Source organism: Phoxinus phoxinus (genome assembly GCF_949152265.1).
Source record: "Phoxinus phoxinus genome assembly, chromosome: 13".
Lineage (NCBI taxonomy): Eukaryota > Metazoa > Chordata > Actinopteri > Cypriniformes > Leuciscidae > Phoxinus > Phoxinus phoxinus.
In genome coordinates, this window is record NC_136888.1 from 16035816 (window position 1) to 16057702 (window position 21887).

Below are 21887 nucleotides of genomic sequence, written 5' to 3' on the forward strand. Positions count from 1 at the left end.
GAGGGACGCCTGCTCTTTGTCCCTCACAACGAGAGGAAACAAAAATAAATAGAGGAGTGAATGGTCACAGGACATTGCTTAAACATAAAGACCCGGCTCTAAAGACAGACAACCAAATTGGGTTATTCCGTGTACGACTGTGGCCTTTGCTCTTGCTCGTATATTATGAATAATTAGGAAGTCTATTTCCGAGCATATGTCTTCTCAATGTACTGCAAACCATTAATGCATTAGGAGGCGTAATTACTGTTGAACACATAATAGGGAAATGGTTTAGGGGCTCGTGAAACAGGTCCATTGAAGTGTGCTTAAGCTGGGGGGTTTTTTCACAGATTTTTTTAATACTTAAAAATAATTTGATTTATTGTTTGACTTATCTTTCATTTGATTTATTTAATCACTGAACCTCAACAGACCAAATCTTGTGCTTAGACCATTTTCATTTTTTTTGCATATTTTATTTGTAATGAATGTAGCAAAGTTAAGGTGACGGCTTTGGGTTTATGGTGACGTTCCTGTCCCTGAAAACTGTAGTAAATGCTGCTGAATGGCAGGGCAAAGGTATCACTGTGAGCATTGGTGAATGAGAGCAACATTTGAGAGAGGCTTGTTTTACAACCACTCTTGGGGCTATAAATAAGGGAGAGAGAGATCCAAAACAGACCTGAGAAAAGTGAGTCCATATGGGTGCTGGTGGAATGGTCCGTGATGAGCCAAGATCAAAGCCTTCTGCTCTGAATGAGTACAGCTCCCAGCACAATCTCCACTGCACCAGTCTCCTTTTACTAACAACGGATCCTACCAAATAGAGAAGTCTGTGTTATGCCATTGCTTGATTCTGTATCACTTCATTATATTAACTTCATATTTCTATCTTAAGACTTACAGTTGTGGACAGAATTATTGGCACCCTTGGTAAATGTGATCAAAGATGGCTGTAAAAATAAATCAAAAGGGCACATTAAACAAAAACAAAAAATCATGATAATAATAATAATAATGACAGTGCACGAATAAATTATTTATAGTATCATTTTAATAAAATATTTTATAATAAATAATAAAATATTCCATATCAGATGGTGTCATAAATAAACTGTATTTTTAGGACAGTTACATTACAGTTTAGTGGTGCTAAAATGATCCTATACTTCTTGAACACACTCCTAAGGCCAGCTGGAGGACGATATAAAAGGTTAAATCCCATAGACTGCTCCAAGACAAGAAGGTTGAGGATCCAAATGCATTTTTATTGAAAGGGTTATCCACAATCATAGTCAAAAACAGGCAAGAGGTCAGAGCACAGTAAATCAGTCCAATCACACAAACAAATCGAGAGGGTGAGACAGGAACGGGAAAACCAGGACAAGGACAGATATCAAGACCCAGGAACTTAAAACAGTGGAAACGCTCAGAAATGCAGTGTAAACAACTAACAAGACTTAAGCAGGGAATGAATGAGTGTACATGGTTTAAATAGGCTGAGACTGACAAGTAATGAGACACAGGTGGATGCAATCAGGGATGATGAGTCCGGGCAGTGAGTTATGGGAAATGTAGTTTGTGAGGGAATAACAAAAGTCTGATGTGGAGTGCCGTCTGGTGGCTCTCTCCAGTTGGTGACCGCTATACGGTCAAATTTATTGTTAAAAATTTGCTTAACCGCGGTAAATACACTAAGGAGCTAGGGACACATCGAAATGCACTAAATATATGTAATATAGCCTATTAATGATTAACTTACATTTTGCCTTTGTCAAATTCATTTTCCTCCCGCCAAGGATTATTCCAAACAAAGCAGTAACAGAACCATCGCGCATCACCTAGAAACACACAGTAGTATTGTTCCTAAATGAATTGGTTTGTGAACGAATCAGTTGAGTGAATGATTCAAAGACTCCCTTGAAGACGGAGACCGCGTCTGAAAGCTTAAAAACGCTGCCTTCGGAGGATGCTTTCCAAGGTAAGAATACGATACAAAGGCATGTCGAATTCAATATTAGCTTCACTTCCTGTTTCCTTAGATCCCTTCATCTGATCTATCTATTTTTGAAGGCAGCATGAATATATTCTTCACAGCCTTTGATATCCAACAATACTGTGGTTCCATTCTGTGACAGTTCAGATAAAAAATTTAGTCATTAATATTCTTACATATAACTCACAAAATGATGCAAACTACACATCTGTTGGGCAGAAAATTACCAGCCACTATTACGTAATCAACACTCATAAACACATACACTACACTGGTTTGCTGGGTGTGAAATTCCAGCCATTAGCACATTGCTGTTTGTTTGCATTACAGCAACTTCCCAGAACTGATATAATTTATTCCCCAGCATGCTGGGAAGGTTCCAGGGCCGCTCTAAGTCGGCACCTATACAGATAAAATGAATGACATGTGCCTGCAAGCTTTGCTCTGTTACTTCCACTGAATGTCGCTCCATAAAAAGTCTAGATTTGTAGTGAAACATCAGACCACCAAATTTGTGACACAGAGCATTAGAGAGACAGGAACACAAGCCACATTTAACATCTGATGTGAGGAGAGTCTGAGCAATGGTGCGTCATTGCTAATTCATCACCAATTAGCTTTGAAAAGGGTCGATGCAAATATGATTTGAGAGAACTGCCTGCTGGTGGACATCTGCATGGTGGCATAAAGCACATTACCAATTCAGAGGGAGCTGGGGCTAAATGGACAAAGAAACACGGCCAAACATATTTAGACCACATTGAAGTCCTTGGAAAAGATGAGGAATCACCAGCAGATGTGTAGACCATCGAGGGAAAGTGAGTAAAGGGAAAGCAGTGCAGTTAATTGCTTCAAGATTCGTTGTATGTCATAGTATGTCATGACGAACATCCAATGCAAGCTGGAAACTCATAAATATGCATTGTCCTAATGCTTAGATAGGCTATGTGTTGTTAGGATGCACTTTAGAATTATATTGCATAATGATTATTAATCATTTTAAACTCCTGAGTGACCTTTAGGTCTTCCTTAATTTGGGCCCCCTGCCTAGGAGACATATCCCTTCTTTCTTTTCCAAAGCCATTAGCTTTAAGTCCGAGTTTGTGTTACGTTAGCTAGCTCGTGAAAGAGGAGCTACTGTATGCGTACAGGCAGCACAGCCACTGGCCTGGTGGTTAATGCCATGTTTACTCTTCCAGACCAACAAGTATCCCAGATTTCCTCAGTGCTTCCTGCAGGGGAGCCACAAATGCCTATGAGCAATCTATACTGGCAACCAGGTCTCTGTCCCTCACAAAAGAGCAGTGTACATGTATATTTGTGCTTGTACTGTATGTCTAAAAGTCCCCACAAAAACAGGCTTATATGGCTATTAAGTGCATATGAAAGGTCTACATGCTTCCAGATTGCTGGATTAAATCAAGGATGTCTGTAAAGCCTTTAGAAAGATTTAAAGGCACACCGTGGAACTTTTGGCCACTAGGGGCGCTAGACCTGTAACTTTCATGTCGAGCGCCCCTAGAGGCCACAAGCGCCGCAGCACTGTCGCAAAAGTCAAGAAGACATACACCATCCCTCTCGCGTTTTCTCTTTTTTGCCTCCTCAGAAGCAGTTTTAAACTTTTTCCTTGCCTCAGCCATGGCCAGGAGTCGAGCAGGCTGAAAAATAGCAAAAGAGTTAGCTCCTTGAGCATATCAGAGCTTGTGGTCACGTGACGGTCGTAAAGTGATTCGTTCTCCAGGCATTCTCCAGGTCACATGACCTGGCCAAAGACGTCTTCTCCAAACTTACATAGGTGGTATTTCAAGAGGGCAGCCCCGCTCGGAGCATTGATAGTGTCAAGCGCTGTATTGGCCTGAGGAATCATTTAAAATAACTCATATGCTTCAAATCTTTAGGTCACAAAGTCCACGGTGCCTTTAACTATATATTTTAGTCAACCTTGATTAACAAGGCCCATTCACACCACGTATGATAACTATAATGATAATGATTAAGATATTGTTTTAAAATCTTTCTAAATGTAAGAGAATACCAGAGTCCACACCACAACTATAACGATAGCGGCACAGAGAAACAATATCGTCACTTTAAGAATGATTTTCTTCCAGCTGATGAATGACAAAAAAAAAACATTGATAGCCAATCACAATCCATCTTGCTTTAAAGAGCTCGAGCATTTTAAGCGGTAGACAATGCACAATTATTATAACAGAACATTATCGTGCATTGGTGTTGGTGCTAATATAGTTATCGTTATAGTTATCATTCATGGTGTGAACGGGCCTTAAAGCTCATATTTATGAAGAAGTTTTAGCATAGCAACTTAATATCCTATTGGAGAAGCTTGAGAATTATAGTGATTTCTTCCCTCTGTGGATGTGTTTGATATGGCATGTGTATTTTAGCCATGACCCTGCTGGTCTTTTCACAGCTGAGTTTGATTTAGGTTTTATCAGTTGGGGATTTCAGCTCATGTGTTACGCTCAGGTTCATTCTTCCACAGGCACAAATGAAACGAATAACAGACAGACCAATGATGTCAGCCTTGATTATCTGCAACTGTTCCTTTACACTAGTTTTGTGCTCTCTGCCTCTTTTCCTATTCTTTATTTAACATAATGCTGTCAAATATAAAACAGAAATTTTAACATATAGATTACCTCAAGAACTCAAGTAGATGTACTTCTGATAGATTGGTACTGTATAATGGCCAGGCCAATTAATCTAAGAGTTTTTGGCCTTGTATCAGTTCCAAAATCTACTGACAGCCTTTTCTTAATTTTGATGTTTAAATATATATTGTGTAAAATACATTTTTGCTTTATTTCAGCAATTTAATATGAATTTTATTTGGCATGATTCAATTATATACTATATCCTGTACGTTCGGAACTGCAAAACTTTTACAAAAAGAATGAACTGCCACCATTTACGGGAAATGTATTCATATATTTAATAATAATAATCAAAATAATATTTTTTTTTCTTTTTTATATCTTATTTTATAAGAGCTACATATACAAAATGCATATGTTTGGATGGAACTGAAAAACTTGTACCTAAAAGCGTTCCTTTCCAGAACTTTTTTATTAATTTATTATCTTTTATTCATTTATTATAATAATAAGAAACCTGCTTGCAAAGCTACCTGAAAAACTGTGCAATTGTTGTGAAAGGTTCTTAATAGTAAAAAAAAGGTTCTTTAAATGATTAATTTTTGTTCTTCACAATAAGAAAATAAATTGTTGTTTTAAAGCTACACTGTGTAATTTTTTAAGTTGATTCTTAGCAAAAAACACTTTGTTCTTTCAAAATTATATGTGCTCATTCATGTGTAATTACTTCCACCAACTAATCAAGTATTCTCGTAAGCGTATAATCTGCCATTCAGAATACATACGAGCGAGTCGCTCGAATGGCGGCAGCCTTGTTGCGCCTCCATCTTGAAAATACATTAGCCAAAGAGGGACATAACCTGGAAATTCAAGCTTCGCCTTTCGCGTTTTTACACTCAGTGACACCGTGACGAATGCGAGGGGGAGATTACTCGCGACTGCCGGCAGATAATACGGCCACCGTAGGAGTTAAAACGCCCTCAGAATGGGAGAGGCTAGAAAGTAATATTCAGTTGATAGTCATATACAATTTCACCGCTAGATGGGAGTAAATCCTACACAGTGTAGCTTTAAGAACTGATTGGTGAAAGGCATCACTGACTACGTTTACAAGCAGCCAATAACCCGTTCAAAACCAGAATTTTAGCAATAACCCGGTCGTGCACGGCCATGTAAACACCGGCAAAACCCCAAATATGCTCATATTCCGGTTTTTAAAAACACGAATATGATCTCTGGGTTACCCCTTTTCTAACCCGAATATTTGGTCATGTAAACGCGTATCGGCATATCCCAATCAAAAGGAACATTGATTTGTGTTCTGCGCATGTTCTATTCGCAAGGAATCTTGGTCTTTTGAGTAGAGGGCGCATACAAAAACCCGCGTTTTTTGTGGTATTAGAGAGAATTCACTATCAGAGCGACTGGAACTTAACCTCTTGGGGCCAGTCTATTGTGTGCTGCACATTTGGTTCTTCATAAAACCTATGCCTAAGAGATGTTATCACTCGGGGAGGGTATTTCAGCTATTCTCATTCAAAGAGCACAATAGCAGAAGATAACTCACCTGGCCACGCAGACAATAGAATGGAATTGCTACGGATGGCTGTAAAGCCAGATCTTTCGTTGTTCAATAGGAGAGTTAACCAAATGTTTGCTTCTGGCTCTCTACATGCGGCGCCACATCTGCTGAGCTCCCGGGTCCTTATGACTGTTTATTTTTTAACGGATGCTTTTCTGTGTTTAGCTAGCTTTTACAGCCTCCAAAGGGCAACCCTTGATCCGTGGTGCTTCAGACATGAATCTGACCACTCAAAAAGTGTGTGTAGCTTTTGAGAACTGGGAAGAGGGCTTTTTCCGTCAACCAGAAAACAGTGCAAACTAGATTTCGGGTGGATTTTGCTTACTCATGCCAAACTCACCTCCACAATGGCTGTTCTGGGTGGTTGTATAGGAATAGCAATAAGTGCTTTCCTTAAGGTGAAAGTTTGAATATAACATTTTAAGCCCATCATTAGTTATGGCAGATGCATTTATCAAACTTTATTAGTTTTATGGGCAATCTGTATCTTTGCCAGCTATGCAATGGTAACCTGCTGTTAACTAGGGGGAGGGGTTGGGGCCGAGCCCCATTGTGTGTTGGGGCAGTAGCTGCTTTGTGCTCAGTATGGAAGCCTGTTTCCTGCGGAAGCTTGTTTCGGCCACTGAATAAAAATAAAAGGTATTGCAACTTTTTATCTCACAATTCTGACTTTGTTTCTCACAATTGTGACACAATTGAGAATGTACAATTTTGACTGTAACTCCAATTGTGACTTTATATCACGCAGATCTGAGAAAAAAAAGTCAGAATTACGAGATGTAGACTTGCAATTGCAAGAAAAATGTCAGAATTGTGAGATAAATTGTGAGTCGCAATTACCATTTTTATTTTTTATTCTGTGGCGGAAACAATTAAGCTTCCATGTTTCTGGCTTGGAATTATAATAAAAATTATAAGATAATTACGACTTTTTTTCTCACAATTCTGTGATAAAATTCTTTATTAAAATTCACAATAATTTTTTTCTTCTCAGAATTGTGTGATATAAACTGCAATTGTGAGTCAGAATTTTTTAGATAATCTCATAATTCTGACATTTTTTCTCTCACAATTGGACTTTATGACTGAGAAAAGAAGTCAGAATTGCAAGATATAAACTCGCATTTTTTAGATAAATAGATAGTTGCAATAATCGTTTAAAATGTTTTATCCTGTGGCAGAGCAAGCTTCCATAATATTTCGCAGTTCTTGTTTATAGGCCTACCTGTTTCTATATTTTGCAAATCTGACTTTATAACAGAATTGTCAGAATTGTGAGATAAAAAGTCACAATTACCTTTTTCATTCCATGGCGGAAACAAGCTTCCATAACTCAGGGTCTCTAGAGGGGGCAGGTCCTCAGGAAGGCCTCAAGCTGTGAGTAAACAGCTGTATGTAGGATCGCCGGCCGGTCTGGAGCCAGGCACAGACCCCTAGTCCCGCTCACTGACCCGTTTGTGTCAGTCACCCCAGTCCTAATAGACAAGACCTGCAGCCATACACACACTTCTAAACGGAAAAACGTTAGGCATGACAACAATGGACCTTCATCAGATCTGTGTTTCATTGTTTGGTAAACCACTGAATCTATAAAGCAAGAACTGTTACATAATATAATATTGCAGATTAACTAATTTCAGAACAGTGAACAGGCCCAAAAAAGTTATAAGTTTGACATGATCCACTAATGTCTGACAACCAGAAAGTGTCCAAATACTTTTTTGAAAAATGTTATAATGATAGAAATAATGATAATAGGTCTATATATTACCATTCAAAAGTTTGGGGTCTGTAAGATTTTTTTTAAATGTCTCTTATGCTTAACCAGCTGTATTTGATCAAAAACACACTAAAAACTTAATATTTACTATTTAAAAGATCTGTTTTCTTTTTATATTTTAAAATGTAATTTATTCCTGTGACAAAGCTGAATTTCATGACAGTCTTCAGTGTCACATGATCCTTCAGAAATCATTCTAATATGCTGATTTGGAGCTCAAAAATGTCTTATTATTATATAATGTATGTTTGTGTTATTAGCAAATTCATATTTATTCTGAGAAGGACGATACTTCTTTATTTGACGTGGCCTGTGATGAGTGATGAGCCGTGAGAAATGCTCCAGTGCCTCTCCAGAACTGCAGGATCTGTGTCTGTGTGGCGGAGATGACCAACCTTTTGATAAGAGAAGAGGGAAACATGACAGGAAATGGGATTTGTTCAGGTTCAGCGCTCCACTTAAAGCTTGCTAGAGGAGAGCACTCACTAGTGTCCCATTAATTGACCATAATTAACAGGAAGACTAATGTGAGATATGAAATGGGGTCATGTTGGGGTGACATGGTTGTTCTGATTTGAAATGGCTTAACCACTTACATCCTACAGCCACATGATCCATCCTTTATAATGGAGGTAGTAGTCAAATCTTTCAACATTTGCTGATTTTGCATCATGTATTAATCATTGTGTCATCATCTGGAAAAGTATTCCACACAGAAGGCGGCTCAGTTTTCAGTCATGGAGTTTTCTGCTTCGGACGCCTTTTGATCCGATGTGAGTCATAAGGAAATTAAATAGGCATTTTAAACGTAATAGGATTTTTTTAAGCACACTTTTAATGTGCTGGACAAAGGGAGGGATGAGCAGAAGCACCATATGGGTGGCAGACTATTATTAATATTTTATTCCATGAAATGACCATGAATGGCAGATTCCTGTTATATATGACAGGTGCCCTGAAGGGACAGATCATTAATCTATTAAAAATAAATAAAAATAACGTGTAATACATAGGCCTACAGTAAATAAACAGGAAATATTTTAAACAAAACAATTATTAATTATTTTAATTAAATTATTTGAATTTATTTAAAACATAACATATAAGTTAAAATGCTCTTATTATTAAAATCGAGCATTGTTGAACTGTGCATATTAGTTGAAAACTCACAAAAGGAGGAAGGCCTTTTTTAATCTTCCACTGAATAATTATGGCAGTGCAACACTGCCATCTCTTGGCATAACATGTTTACATTTACTACACAAATTTCTTTTCCCAAATCAATTCACTTACAATGCCAATAGGTGTCAGTCTAACCCCACATTTAATTCATTTGAAATGAACAGAAGGTCCAGCGCTGATTTTAATAAAAAGCCTAATATGACTGTTGGCAAAACAGCACATCATACAGCACACATTTTGTCCATTATTGTGAGGGATGTTACAATAACCATAATTATATGGTGACCCTTAGATTATTTACCCTTTAGACCCTTAAAGATAATATAGCCTGTAATGATAAATAAGTTTGTATGCCTTATTTGTTTTGTGATCTTACAAAAGTTTAATTTGTATTTTAAATCTGTAAACGAAAACTCTTTTGACGGCTAATTTGGTCAGAATTCAGATCGCATGCGCAAAAGGGAACTAAAATTACATTCATCTCTCCATTTCTGCTAACAGGAAGACCTGCTTTGTAAATGATGTGTTTCTAGAGAGAGCTAAATTACTTTTCAAAGGGATGCCAATTTTGGAAGGGAAGCTGGCAGAGATGGCTGGCACTACCTACGTGATTGAATGCTCAGCATATCAATGACCTCGTTCAAAGCAGAGCTGGAATTCAACACACAAAGACATCATTGAAATGAGAACAATGTCATCTACCCACATTTGGATAACATAGCTTATTTAGTTATTTAGTTTGGGATGTGGATTTAAGAGGAATATCTCACATTCAAATCCTGTTTTTTTTAAGTCAAAGTTGATTTAAAAACTTCTCGAGCAATCTAAAAATTATGTTTAAATAGAACTCATAAAAAGAAAAGGCATTTTGCTGTACATCAATATTTAATTTTACGCTTCATGTTATTAGAAAATGTAGGCTATAGGCTATAAAAAGTAAAAATAGGCCTAAGTAAATTATAACTTAACTCACACTTGGGGTTGTTGCTTTAAAACACATTCATCCTTTGCTAACATTCTGCTTCGATTAATTGTGTTATTCCTATAATAGTTAGTTTCACTTCACAATAAAAACTTAACGTGATTGTAAAAGTTAGAAGAAAACAAACCGATTAAGGCCCCAGCGAGGATCGAACTCGCGACCCCTGGTTTACAAGACCAGTGCTCTAACCACTGAGCTATGGAGCCATGTTGTTGTATGCTAACGTGCTAATAGCTAATATACGCTTTTGTACATGATTAAGCATTATTACTACGAAAATAGTAAGACTATGCCGGTACGATAATATTCTTCGAAGATATTTTCCTTGTATTCGAAACACATTTGAATCTCCTATTTAGCTACAAACGTTAGCAAACCAATTCTAGCAACTGTGTAAATTACCTATTTGCTAGGCTACTCAAAAAATATTCACTTGCTACAATTATTTTACGGAAACTGTTAGCCTACTGTTTAGAGAAAAAATTGCTATCTGTAAAACAGAGAAAAAAGCGGTATCTTTAAAAGTAGGCCTACAACAAAACGAGTTTTGCCAGTTGATTGTTGCGTTTCCTATTCACGATAGCTTTATTGAAGTGCAAATTTGTAAAGTGATAAAGATGGATAGTAATATTACCATAGCTACTCTGAAACACAACGCAGTGTTACAATATTATACAAATGAGCATACAGGCTTTACCATAGGCTACTCATATTATAGCCTACTCCAATGCAGGCTACTTCACAATAGGCTACAACAAACGAGTGTCCAACATGTACTAGGCTACATGCTGATTTTGTTTCATGTTTTGGGTTGGTTAAAATAATCACAAAAAAGGTAGCATTCCAAATTTATTTGAACGAATAACACTAAATGAACTGTTACAAATGTTATGTAGGCCTAATGATATAATTTATGGGACAACAAAACTTTGATTCAGAGTCAGAAAATGTAAAACATCCACTGGTCTAATTTGAGCATAAAAATCATGAACATGATTGATTCGTCATGATTCAAACTAAACTTAAATATCATATTTTACAGTTTTTCTCAGCCATTTAGGGACATTTCTTATATCATAATTCTCAAAACTACTTCAACCTCCACATCTCACGTGAGCACATCATAAATCAATTTATCATTCTTTTGAACAACTTGCCAATGCTTTGGTACATTCATGCAAATGATTGTGTACAATTGTCTGCTGTTTCATACTTTATCAATTGCTTATTCTTGTTGATCATAATATATTGCTTACTGCTTCTCTGTTGAATAGTCAAAACATCTAGGCATTAGGTCATTGCAAAAGTCAGTAAATGACAAAATGGTTAACACTAGTTGTCATAATGTCAAGCACTTTTTTTTTCTTTCTTTTTTTTACAAATGTGTCCCAAATTGATGAATTGCACAGGTGGATCTTGGATTTCACGAATGAAGACACGTCTGTAACCAGTTCTGTAAAATACCTCAGAGGTGCATCTTATGAACCTTCAATTTAGTAGGCTAAGCATATAGACAGAGCACAACACAGTGTTACAATTTCTGAGAATGAAAGAACAAAGAAATTAACAGGGTCAACAGCCATGTAAGGATGCATGATGGAAGGTTAGCGAGGCAAACAGAGGTAGAAGAGGCAGAGGACATAGGCACATTTCTGATGAAATAAGGGCCACTATGAAACATGTTCTCAATCATGGCCTTACAATGGCCAAAGGCAAGCCGAAGGGTGCATGGAGGCAAAATGGTAGGCAGAACATTCAAATGTTTTGTGGACAGTAAAGGTATGTAATCCAACAATGTGCACTGTACTGTAATGCTGTATACTTGTCTTTTTCTTTTCTATATCACAATGACATTGCACTATGATTTGTTGACAGACCACCAGCACTTACTGATTTGCCATGTTAAAGGGTTAGTTCACCAAGTAATGCAAATTATGTAATTAATCACTCACCCTCGTGTCGTTCCAAAGCTGTAAGACTTTTGTTAATCTTCGAAACACAAATTAAGATATTTTTGATGAAATCTGACAGCTTTCTGTCCCTCCATAGACGGCTGCGCAACTAACACTTTGACGCTTCAAAAATGTTCATAAAGAGTAACTAATATATGAATTGAGCCGTTCAGTCCAAATTTTCTGAAGAGACACAATCGCTTTATATGATGAACAAATTTAATTTAACCTTAAATCTGTTCATCCAAAAGATCTTTACTTGTGTTCCGAAGAAAAACTAAATCTTAGGGCTTTGAAACGACATGAGTTTGAGTAATTAACGACAGAATTGTATTTTTCTGGGTGAACTATCCCTTTAAGGATGATTCAAGAAATAGACCTAAAGTGATAGGAAAAACTGTATTATAATCCAAATGTCTTCTCTCTTGCAGTTGGAAAAGATCAGTTATGTGCTATAACTAATAACAAAAAGGTTGTTTCTGAAACGTTTCAGATTATTCTATAGGCCTGAATCTGAATTTCCACATATCACTCCTGCATCTTCGTAGTGAGCGCAGTTGTGTGTGCCAACCCCAGCGTGCTGACAATCCAAGAGAGTTTCCTCAGTCCCCTCACACTGCACATCATCCAAAATAATCTTCAGGCTCGTCCCTTCCCCAAACTCAGCGTGCTTGGCAGCCTTGAGTGCATGGCGGAACCCGAGCTGCCGGCAGACCACAATGGCATTCTTGGTGTTCCAGAGATCATCACACACGGTCCCCCATTCCCCATTAGCGAATATTTCCACCCTTCCCCGATCCAACCGGCCCTCTTCATCCCCGACTAATCTCACCACTCCGTTCTTGTGCTTGCCCTTCCTGCGTCTACCCTTCCTCTGTCTAGATGTCCTATTGGGCTTGGGTGTAGTTGGGGTGAATGGTGTGGTGGTGACCTGCCCATCCTGCTCATTTAAGATGTCCAGCAGCTCTTGAATCCAGCCTTTTGAGCCATCGACAGGAGGTTCCTCTGCATTTGAGAGTCTTGGAAGCTTTGTTGGAACATGGACTCCTATCAATGCTGTGAAAAGGGGGATTTATAAAAAAAATCAGTTACTTAATCATGTTGTTATAGAGTGCCGCAGAGTCCTAAAACCTGGAATAAAGTTTCATTTTTATTTTATTTTCACTGCGGTTCTATTGTCCTGTTTTACGTATCTTGTAAAATAGGCTAAATAGGGCTTTCGGGGACATTAAACATCACACCGAACAGGAAAACTCTTCTACTCACCAGTCTGCTTCCACAGCCTCCTTGTGTTTATACTCAAGATCTTAAAAAAACTATTCTAACTCAAACTTTCCAAATATATGAATTTAAACTTTTCGGAAGTTTTCGGAAGCTTAGTGGTGGTGAAGTTGAAGTTGTGCGTACATGGTGTAGTTCATTAGAGCCTAACTTTCATTTTGACTTCTTGCACTTGCAGTGACGATTGTCATGATGATCAAAACGCAAGAATCATAAACTTTTGTTGGACGCTGAGCTTATTTTCTGCAATTTTAAGGGAACCAAGATGATGATGATTCTGAGAGGCCTACTCTAATTGTGGTACTCTATTGAACATTTAATAAATAAATAAAAAAGCATAATCTGATGACAAAAACACAGATTTGGATGTACAGATTGACTAGATCTCTTATGAAGTAAGCAAACTTACTTTCCTTTGGCTTGAATGGTACAAGACTGCTCTTAACACGAACTGAAAGTGGCTCATAATTACATTTTCCTGGAGGTGCACGTCTGTAATAAAGGGAGAACATTTTAATCTTTTAATGAATATTCTGGGTTTATTACAAGTTGAGATCAACAGTATTTGTGGCCTAATGTTGATTATGACAGAATTAATTTCACCTTGTCTCTCGTTTTTTTTACAGAAGCAAAAGTTCAGATTACGGTAAAACACATGGAAGCAAACAGGGTCCAATTTCTGGAGGATTTATAATTCTTGATAATGTGAAACTTTAAATTTTATATTCAGAATATTTTATTCTGTTTAAACTTGTGTATTATTTGAGCTTTCTCATAATTTTTTTGGTTGTTTTAGACGTTAAGTTGTCATAGTTGTAAAAGTGGCTATAGTTTTACACAGAATTGAAACACTAAACAGAGAGAGAGAGAGAGAGAGAGAGAGAGAGAGAGAGAGAGAGAGAGAGAGAGAGAGAGAGAGATTACAGCAGCACATATTGCTGCCAACACAGCATTTTGAGACTAAAGTCTGTTAAGAGGCAACACAAGCTGATCTTTGAACACCAGAGACTACATTATTATACCATGAGTGATGAAAAAGAATACCTTGAAGGGTCAACAATCTTATACACAACGCCTGTAGGAGATGTTGCACTTGGTATTTCGGTGGACATGAAATAGAGTTCACCTGGTCACAGACAACACAAGTTAAGTCACATAAAACACTACTCAAATTAACATTAAACTCTACATTAGGTGTTAGCAACTAATTTATGCAGCATAGGCCAGTGTAAAAAGATTATGTCTTTATGCCTTTCTTGAACATACCTGCTTCATCCTCTGCAAACGAAATGATGTAAGGATAGTAATTGTTGATAAGTCCTGGAAATGAACAAGTCAGACCCACACCCATGCAAATCTCACTGTATTCCCAACTGTGTGTGTTTCTGTTTTCCTTTAAACTCATCAGGCGTCTGGAAATTCATAGTCACATTTAAAAACAATGTTTGACATTTTGAAAACGTGACATTTCTAATGACCTCAAGTAGTATCACAACTGCATATTCATTACCATTCAAATGATTTTAATTTTAATGCTTTGAAAAAAAAAGTCCCATGCTCACTAAAGTTGCATTTATTTGATCAAAAATACAGTAAACGCAGTAATTTTGAGAATTATTATTACATTATAAAATAACTTTTGTATTTGAATATATTCTGGGAAAATGCATTTATTACTGAGATGGTTACGCGTTTTCAGCATCATTAATCCAATCTTCAGTGTCATATGATCCTTTAGAAATCGTTCTAATATGCTGATTTGGTGCTCGAGAAACATTTCATATCACTATCAATGCTGAAAACAGCTGCTGCTTAATATTTTTGTGGAAACCATGGCATTTTTACTTTGATAAATACAAAGTTTAAACTGCATTTATTTTAAATAGAAATATTTTGTAACATTTAATTAATGTCTTCACCGTCAGTTTAATACACTCTTTCTGAATGATTGATTAATTAATTTTTATTTTTAAAAAATCTTTACTTACCCACTCATGAAGTCCCCAAATATGTACATGCCATTTAAATTTGGATTTTCACAGCCTCTGTAAACATATCCACCTGTGACCGATTTACCCATTTTGTGTGGATATGCGTAAATCGGAAGAACATCATCTAGAAGTAAAAGAGTTTAACGTAAAAAGACTTTTAAAAGACACTAATTCGTCCATTCATCCAATATAAATCTATTCAAAATCCAAACATTAAGAATTTAAAGGACTGATAATGAGAGTAAATGTATTCCCACCTAAGGAGCTGTTGGCACAGAGTTTTTTGTCGTAACAAGAGAAGCCCTCTTTTGCTCTCCAGCCATAATTCCGGCCCTTCTCCACAATGTCTACTTCCTCATACTTATTCTGGCCCACGTCTCCACAGAAAATTCGTCCTTTTCCTTCCTTGGTGTTCGGATCTCCTCTGTCTACAGAGCATCTCCACATGTTCCTCACACCGTAGGCAAACACTTCTGGGCGAGCATTGCGTTCACGTACGAATGGATTGTCCGGTGGAATTCTATACAACGGCCCCCTCTCGTTGTCATCTACATCAATGCGAAGAGCCTTTCCCAAAAGGGCAGATCTAGCAGTAACATCCAGATAAGAGATGGAAAATTATTACAACTGTTCCAAACTGAAATTAGCTTCTTGTTCAAAATATTCCAATAATATCAAAGTTGACTAATCATCTAAACTTACTTGTTCTGTGCATTTCCGAATTTCCCAAATGGATCTCCTGCCATTCCACCATCTCCAGTGAAGATGTATAAGTATCCATCATCGGCGAAGAGAAGCTGCCCACCATTGTGATTAGAAGCAGGTTCATCGATCTCTAAAATGATTCTGAGGGGACATGAAGATACTGTATGTGGAGTATTGTACACTCTAAACTCAATTTAAATTATTGAAAGCATACACTCTAAAAATAAAGGTTCTTTATTGGCATTGATGGTTCCATGAAGAACCTTTAACAACCATGCAACCTTTCCATTACTCAAAAGGTACTTTATATTGGAAAAAGTTTCTTCAGATTATTAAATTATTTTTCACAATAAGAAAAAAAAAAAGTTTTTTTTAAAGAAGTGTTCACATAATGGTTCTTTGAGGAACCCACAATGGTTCTGTTGCACAGAAATGAAAGCCCTCTTTTGGAACCATTCATTTAAAGAAAAACAGCTGCTCACCTCTCTGAACCGTGGTCAACCACGTTCATATCCGTAGGAGAGATGCGGAACTCACTGATGCGGATTCTCTCATCAAAGCCCACCTCAACAGAGTAGTATACATACAGCTTCCCATTGTATTTAAAACGGGGGTGAAAGGTGAGTCCCAAAAATCCTCTTTCATCACCTTCCCATGGAGATGTCAACACAGCTTTTGTGATGTTTAGAAATGGCTTTTCAAGCTTTGATCGATCTGGAAGGTATACCCAGACCAGGCCAACTTGTTCAGCAACGAAAAACCTGTGCGTGCCATCATTGGCGTGAACCATGGCGAGAGGATTTCTGAGTCCATTGGCTATCTCCTCCAAACATAGCTGCAAGCAGCCCTCAGAGTCCGCTGCAGTGCGGCCCAGATTTTTGGTCAAGCGTTCGTTGCTCAGAATATGAGGATAGCAGTAATGTGGGTCATCCAGCTCTAGGTACTGACAAAGCCTGCGCTGGTCATGCTCAAGTTCTGGAAGACGTGGATCGTCAGACAACAAGGTAAGAAAGGATCTGCACTTGGAATGGAATTGAGAGCAATATTCAGGGCAGAGTCCAGGTATGGTCCGTAAAGGTGTGTTGGGGTCTTCAGCATCAAAAAGATGAGCAGCATATGGAGAGCATTCCTGAAGAAGAGAAACAGGAAAAGTGGGGGATGTAACTGAATCGTGACGGCCTCAAGCAATGCATTTGACTAGTCATGTCTGCTTCCCCACATTCAACACTCTGTGAAACCACAAGCACTTAAACCTCAATGTAGTGTTTACAGTGGCCCACACTGCACTTCATGGGAAAAAAGCAATCCATGAAGTTTGATGTGACTCCTAGACGTGTAACTTACATCTGAACCTAAAAGTTTAAAATAAGCTGCTTTAGCAATAGGTTTCCAATTAGGGGTGAATGGTTGCTGGTCTTAGGGTGTTCTGGCGGGTTGCTAGCATGGCAGGGAGTTTTGAAGAAATTACAGTAATACTTTTATTCAGCAGGGATACATTAAACTGATCAAAAGTGACATTTATGTTGGCCTATATGATTTCTATTTTAAATAAATGCTATTTTTTTAAACATTCGACTGATTACCCTGGGTGTTTTTTATCTATATTGTAGGCTACATATCTATATCTGGAGTCGTACTTGTTTACGTGTGTTGTTTTTTGTTTGTTACATTATAGTCTATGCATTTTTTTATATAATTTTATTTGGTGTTTTATGTTGTTTTGTTTTAGTCATGCTCTTTGTGTGTTAATTTACATGACTATGCAGTGTGCATGTATCTATTGGAACTGTTTGTTAATATTGGCAAAACAGAGATTCCTCTAGTGACGTCATTTGGCCCCAACCGAACCGTGGTGGCCCGTGATTCCATTGGCAACTCTGACAGACAGTGTACAATCATCATCGTTAACAGTTTATGGCTGCAAATTGCGGTACGTGTTGAGAAGCAAACACACAGTGGTTCGAGACTACGAGTACATGTATAAAGCCACAAACTAAAATTTAAACAAAAAATATCGTTTCATAATTGTGCGGTCAAACAAACTTACCTGACAAAGCATATCCTGAACGTACGCGGCACAGTTCGAATATCCATAATAATCGAAGTTATCCATTATTCGATAGTATTTTGCCTTCAGCTCTTGGTCCTTGGCAAAGTCACAGCAGCCGAAGTGTTTATACATTTGACAGAACTGAAGCTCTTGTTGAGGCTGAAAGGGGGGTTTAAAATCCAAACACTGTGGATGCAGGAACGCAGGTGCGACCCAAAACGCCAACAAATAAAACAAAATAAACGGTGATTGCCATATACGGCCGAAAATATCGCAAAAGTACCACATAGCGCTCAAATCCTGGTGCCCAACTTCAGTTAGCCTACATGGAAGTAAAAGTTATGCAATGGCGAGGAGGATACTCGACGTGCATGTGTCCTCACTGACTTAGCCTATGTTGTCGTGCACTTTGCCCTGAATTTAATCATCAACCATTTCCAAACAAATTCACGACTTATTTACTGTAGCGAATCGCAAATCGTTTTTGGACCTCTATCCTATCTCCTTGTTTGAGTTACGAGACGCGTCTTACATCCACCTGAGCAGTTGTGAAACACACACAGTTCCGAACAGCAATTCTCCGACTGTAATACATGTCTCTCTAAACCTGTTATGCTGCAGTTATAGAAACGATAAAAAGACACATTATCACAGGTTTAGGGTTTAATTTAACCCTTTAAGCCACATTTCAGCTTTAAACATTTTATGGCTTTTGCTGATTTTAGGAGAATTTCATGTTTCAAAAAATCCTAAGCGTGGGTCTCGGAGACCACAGGTTGTAATGTCTGATTGTTGTAGGCTAAGCTGTGTGTGTATGTTTTCTTGCTGGAGTAAAATCTAAATCTCTATTTTGTATAACAATCAGTGCATGTCTGTACCAAAGTAACAAAAGTACATGTCTGCACATACCTTTTTATTAGGTCAGATTAAGACATTAACAATTTGAAGAGAAAATAATGGGTTAAGTTTATTATTATTATCATCATAGTAATTTTATACAGAACCCAAACAGAAAGAAAGTCAACTTAAACAGAGGCTTAAAGTGAGAGCACTGGCTTTGAATGTACGAAAACTAAAAAATAATCTTTGTTCCATCTGTTCTGTTATGCAATCACAGCTGAGCTTACAAGTCATATTTCAAACACTTGGATATCCTCACTTTGTGCTGTTTATTTTAACTCATGTTCTGTTGAAACTGGCTTTACTTCATCTGTTTGCTGCATCAAATATAATAATAGTAGCCTAATTTAAAAAAAAATGAAACAACTTTAAGGTAGGGTAGGCAATTTCGGAGAGGCTAGCAATAGCAAGCTAGCATTGCCTCCCTTTAGAGCGTCTCCAAAACCACGTCTCCTTCAAAACACATGAACGCACACAGCAGTTTGCTAAGCGCCATGAGAGACGGTGTTAAATTACCTCATGTCTCAAAGCACATGACATTAAAATAATAATGTGTAAACAACTTACAGAGCTTTTACTTGCACCTGGCTCATTCTGGTGTTGATAGTGCTGACATAGAAACGCATAAATCTGAAACTGGGGACATGAACAACTCAGGGTACGGGAACGCCACGGGTTGCCATCTCGTACGGCTATGACATTACGTGAACATTACCTTCCCTCACATCCTAAGGGGGTGGAGCTAAGACATGAGGAAAGGAAACGAGGATGCACAAATAAGAAATGAGAAACACCCCCTGTATCTGTACTCTGCAGCCTCATGGAACGCACTGATGATGTGTGATGTCTGCGCCGAAGTATGGAAGTATATATATATTGACAGGCAAGTAGAACATCGACCGGCCGACGGTTTTTGGTACAGAAGATACAGTATACGGGTATGTTTTTTTTGTTTTGTTATTATATTTAGACCACGTCTATTACTGATTACAGTAATTAGTATTATCAGGATGTGAAGAGAGTTTCAGTAGTGTTTAAAAAAAAAAAGCATTAATCAAATATTAGCCCATTGTTCTATGACTACTTGTGAACTTCAGAAAGGTGTTTATTATCCAGGATAGTAACATCAAATTAAAGCAAATATACAAATGGTAGGATTGCGCAGTGTACACACAAATCAGATATAAAATCAGCATGTGAAAATATATTGTATTTAGCCTAATTACTTTTTTTTTATCTGAATGAACATAAAGCTGCAGGTGTGTTTCTAATCAATTATTGTAACTAAAGGAGATAATTACTTTTTAACCCTTCATTTGGAAACATTTTGGAAACAAACTCTTTGCAATCTCTGGGTCAGTTCAAGCCATTATATTTGTTTAAGGTCACACGGCAGTTATTAAGTTTAAGTTATTCCAACTTATTATTTTTTTCCTTGTAATCATGTTGATCCTATGCCACAATTACAGATGAGCAACGTTGAGTCATTTTAGTCACTAGATGGCGGTGTGTTCACACCACAACCCTAAGAAGAGTCTTATTTCAATACCCAGACCTATTAAGGGAGATCAGGAGATCATTTTATATGGAAATGTTTTTGTTCATTCATTCACATTACATAATGTATTAACATATGAATAGACAATTTACCGATGTTGCTCTAGTCTAGTGGAATGTTCCTGCTATAATTCTTCATTGTTTCAATATGGGTCAGCAATTTAGAACGTTATTATTAACTAAATTAAGCCCCGTCTGAATGCTCACAGAAAGCTTGGTGGCTATTTTTGTAACAACATTCACATGAAAATTATGAACTTCTTTTGGGAACAGAATTGTACTGATTCCCTATTGGCTGAAACATGCTTACCACTCTTTTGCTTGTGTTTAGCCCTAACATTTGTCATTCACACATCTCAAGTGGTGTAATCAGGCACTTTGTAGTGCTATAAATGCCACTACATTGTTGGTTTTATATACTTAATGTGTTGCTGACGTTGCCAAGTTGAGCATGTCTTTTAAGATTCTTAATCTCTTTATCTAAATTATGTAAAGTGTTTCAATTAGGAATCATGATCCCGTAATGCCTGTCAGCAAATGTCTACACTACATGGGCAATTTGGCTTAAAAAACTGTCAAATGTTTTTACACAGGTGTACATTAGACATCTAAAACAGTAGCCGGGGTAGTGATATGGATTGTATGTGTCGAGGGGCCAGGGTCTAATACTCATTTTCAGGAATGAGTCATGAATGAATCATAATCATGGAACTCAATTCTGAATCCCTGCTGGATGAATTAGTGAGTATTAGTGATACACATAAAACAATATTAAGCCTTTTATCAAGATTTACACATTTCAATTAATAGTGACAAAAAATTGAATTAAATAATGTAATCCTTATATTATTCATATTTTGAGTTAAGAATAAAAAAATAAAAAATAAAAAATAAAAAACTAGGCCTAGCACTTAAAAAAACATTTTGTATTCTTTCTTTCTTTCTTTCTTTCTTTCTTTCTTTCTTTCTTTCTTTCTTTCTTTCTTTCTTTCTTTCTTTCTTTCTTTCTTTCTTTCTTTCTTTCTTTCTTTCTTTCTTTCTACACAAAATCATATTTAGTAGGTTATAGTCTTTGTCTGTTATCCCAGTTTTGTGTTCCCTTTCTATTATCTCTATATTTTTTACAGTTTTTTTTATAAAATACATTTATATATATAAATATATTCATATTAACCTATACATATAGGCCTATCGCCTATGTACAGTAGTAAGACAAAAACGTGATATTTGAATGCAGCTCAAAACAGTTTCTGAGCTTTCTGAGACGTCAAGCGCCCCCTATAGGACATTAACATTAGCATGCAGTGCAGCGCGCGCGTCGCGTACAGC

General features: G+C 37.2%; 1 protein-coding gene across 1 annotated transcript; it reads right to left on the minus strand.

The window, feature by feature from the left end:
- Window positions 1-10959: 10959 nt before the first annotated feature.
- hhipl1 (HHIP-like 1) lies at window positions 10960-18718 on the minus strand. The gene is made up of 9 exons (XM_079631985.1): window positions 18099-18718; window positions 16534-17180; window positions 16049-16192; window positions 15604-15932; window positions 15344-15470; window positions 14622-14767; window positions 14400-14481; window positions 13765-13847; window positions 10960-13130 (listed from the first exon to the last, which is right to left on the minus strand). The coding sequence occupies exons 1-9, from the start codon at window positions 18387-18389 to the stop codon at window positions 12574-12576; spliced, it is 2406 nt and encodes an 801-aa protein (XP_079488111.1). The 5' UTR covers window positions 18390-18718; the 3' UTR covers window positions 10960-12573.
- Window positions 18719-21887: the final 3169 nt, after the last annotated feature.

Bases quoted from the DNA above. Each gene is read 5' to 3' on its own strand.
- hhipl1 (XM_079631985.1), bottom strand. From the start codon at position 18,389: ATGTGGTACTTTTGCGATATTTTCGGCCGTATATGGCAATCACCGTTT. The intron at 14,768-15,343 runs GTAAGTAAAGAT...ATGAATTTCCAG, and splicing joins TTTGGGGACTTCATGAGTGG to ACGCCTGATGAGTTTAAAGG. The intron at 14,482-14,621 runs GTATGTTCAAGA...GTCTGTGACCAG, and splicing joins GTTTGCAGAGGATGAAGCAG to GTGAACTCTATTTCATGTCC.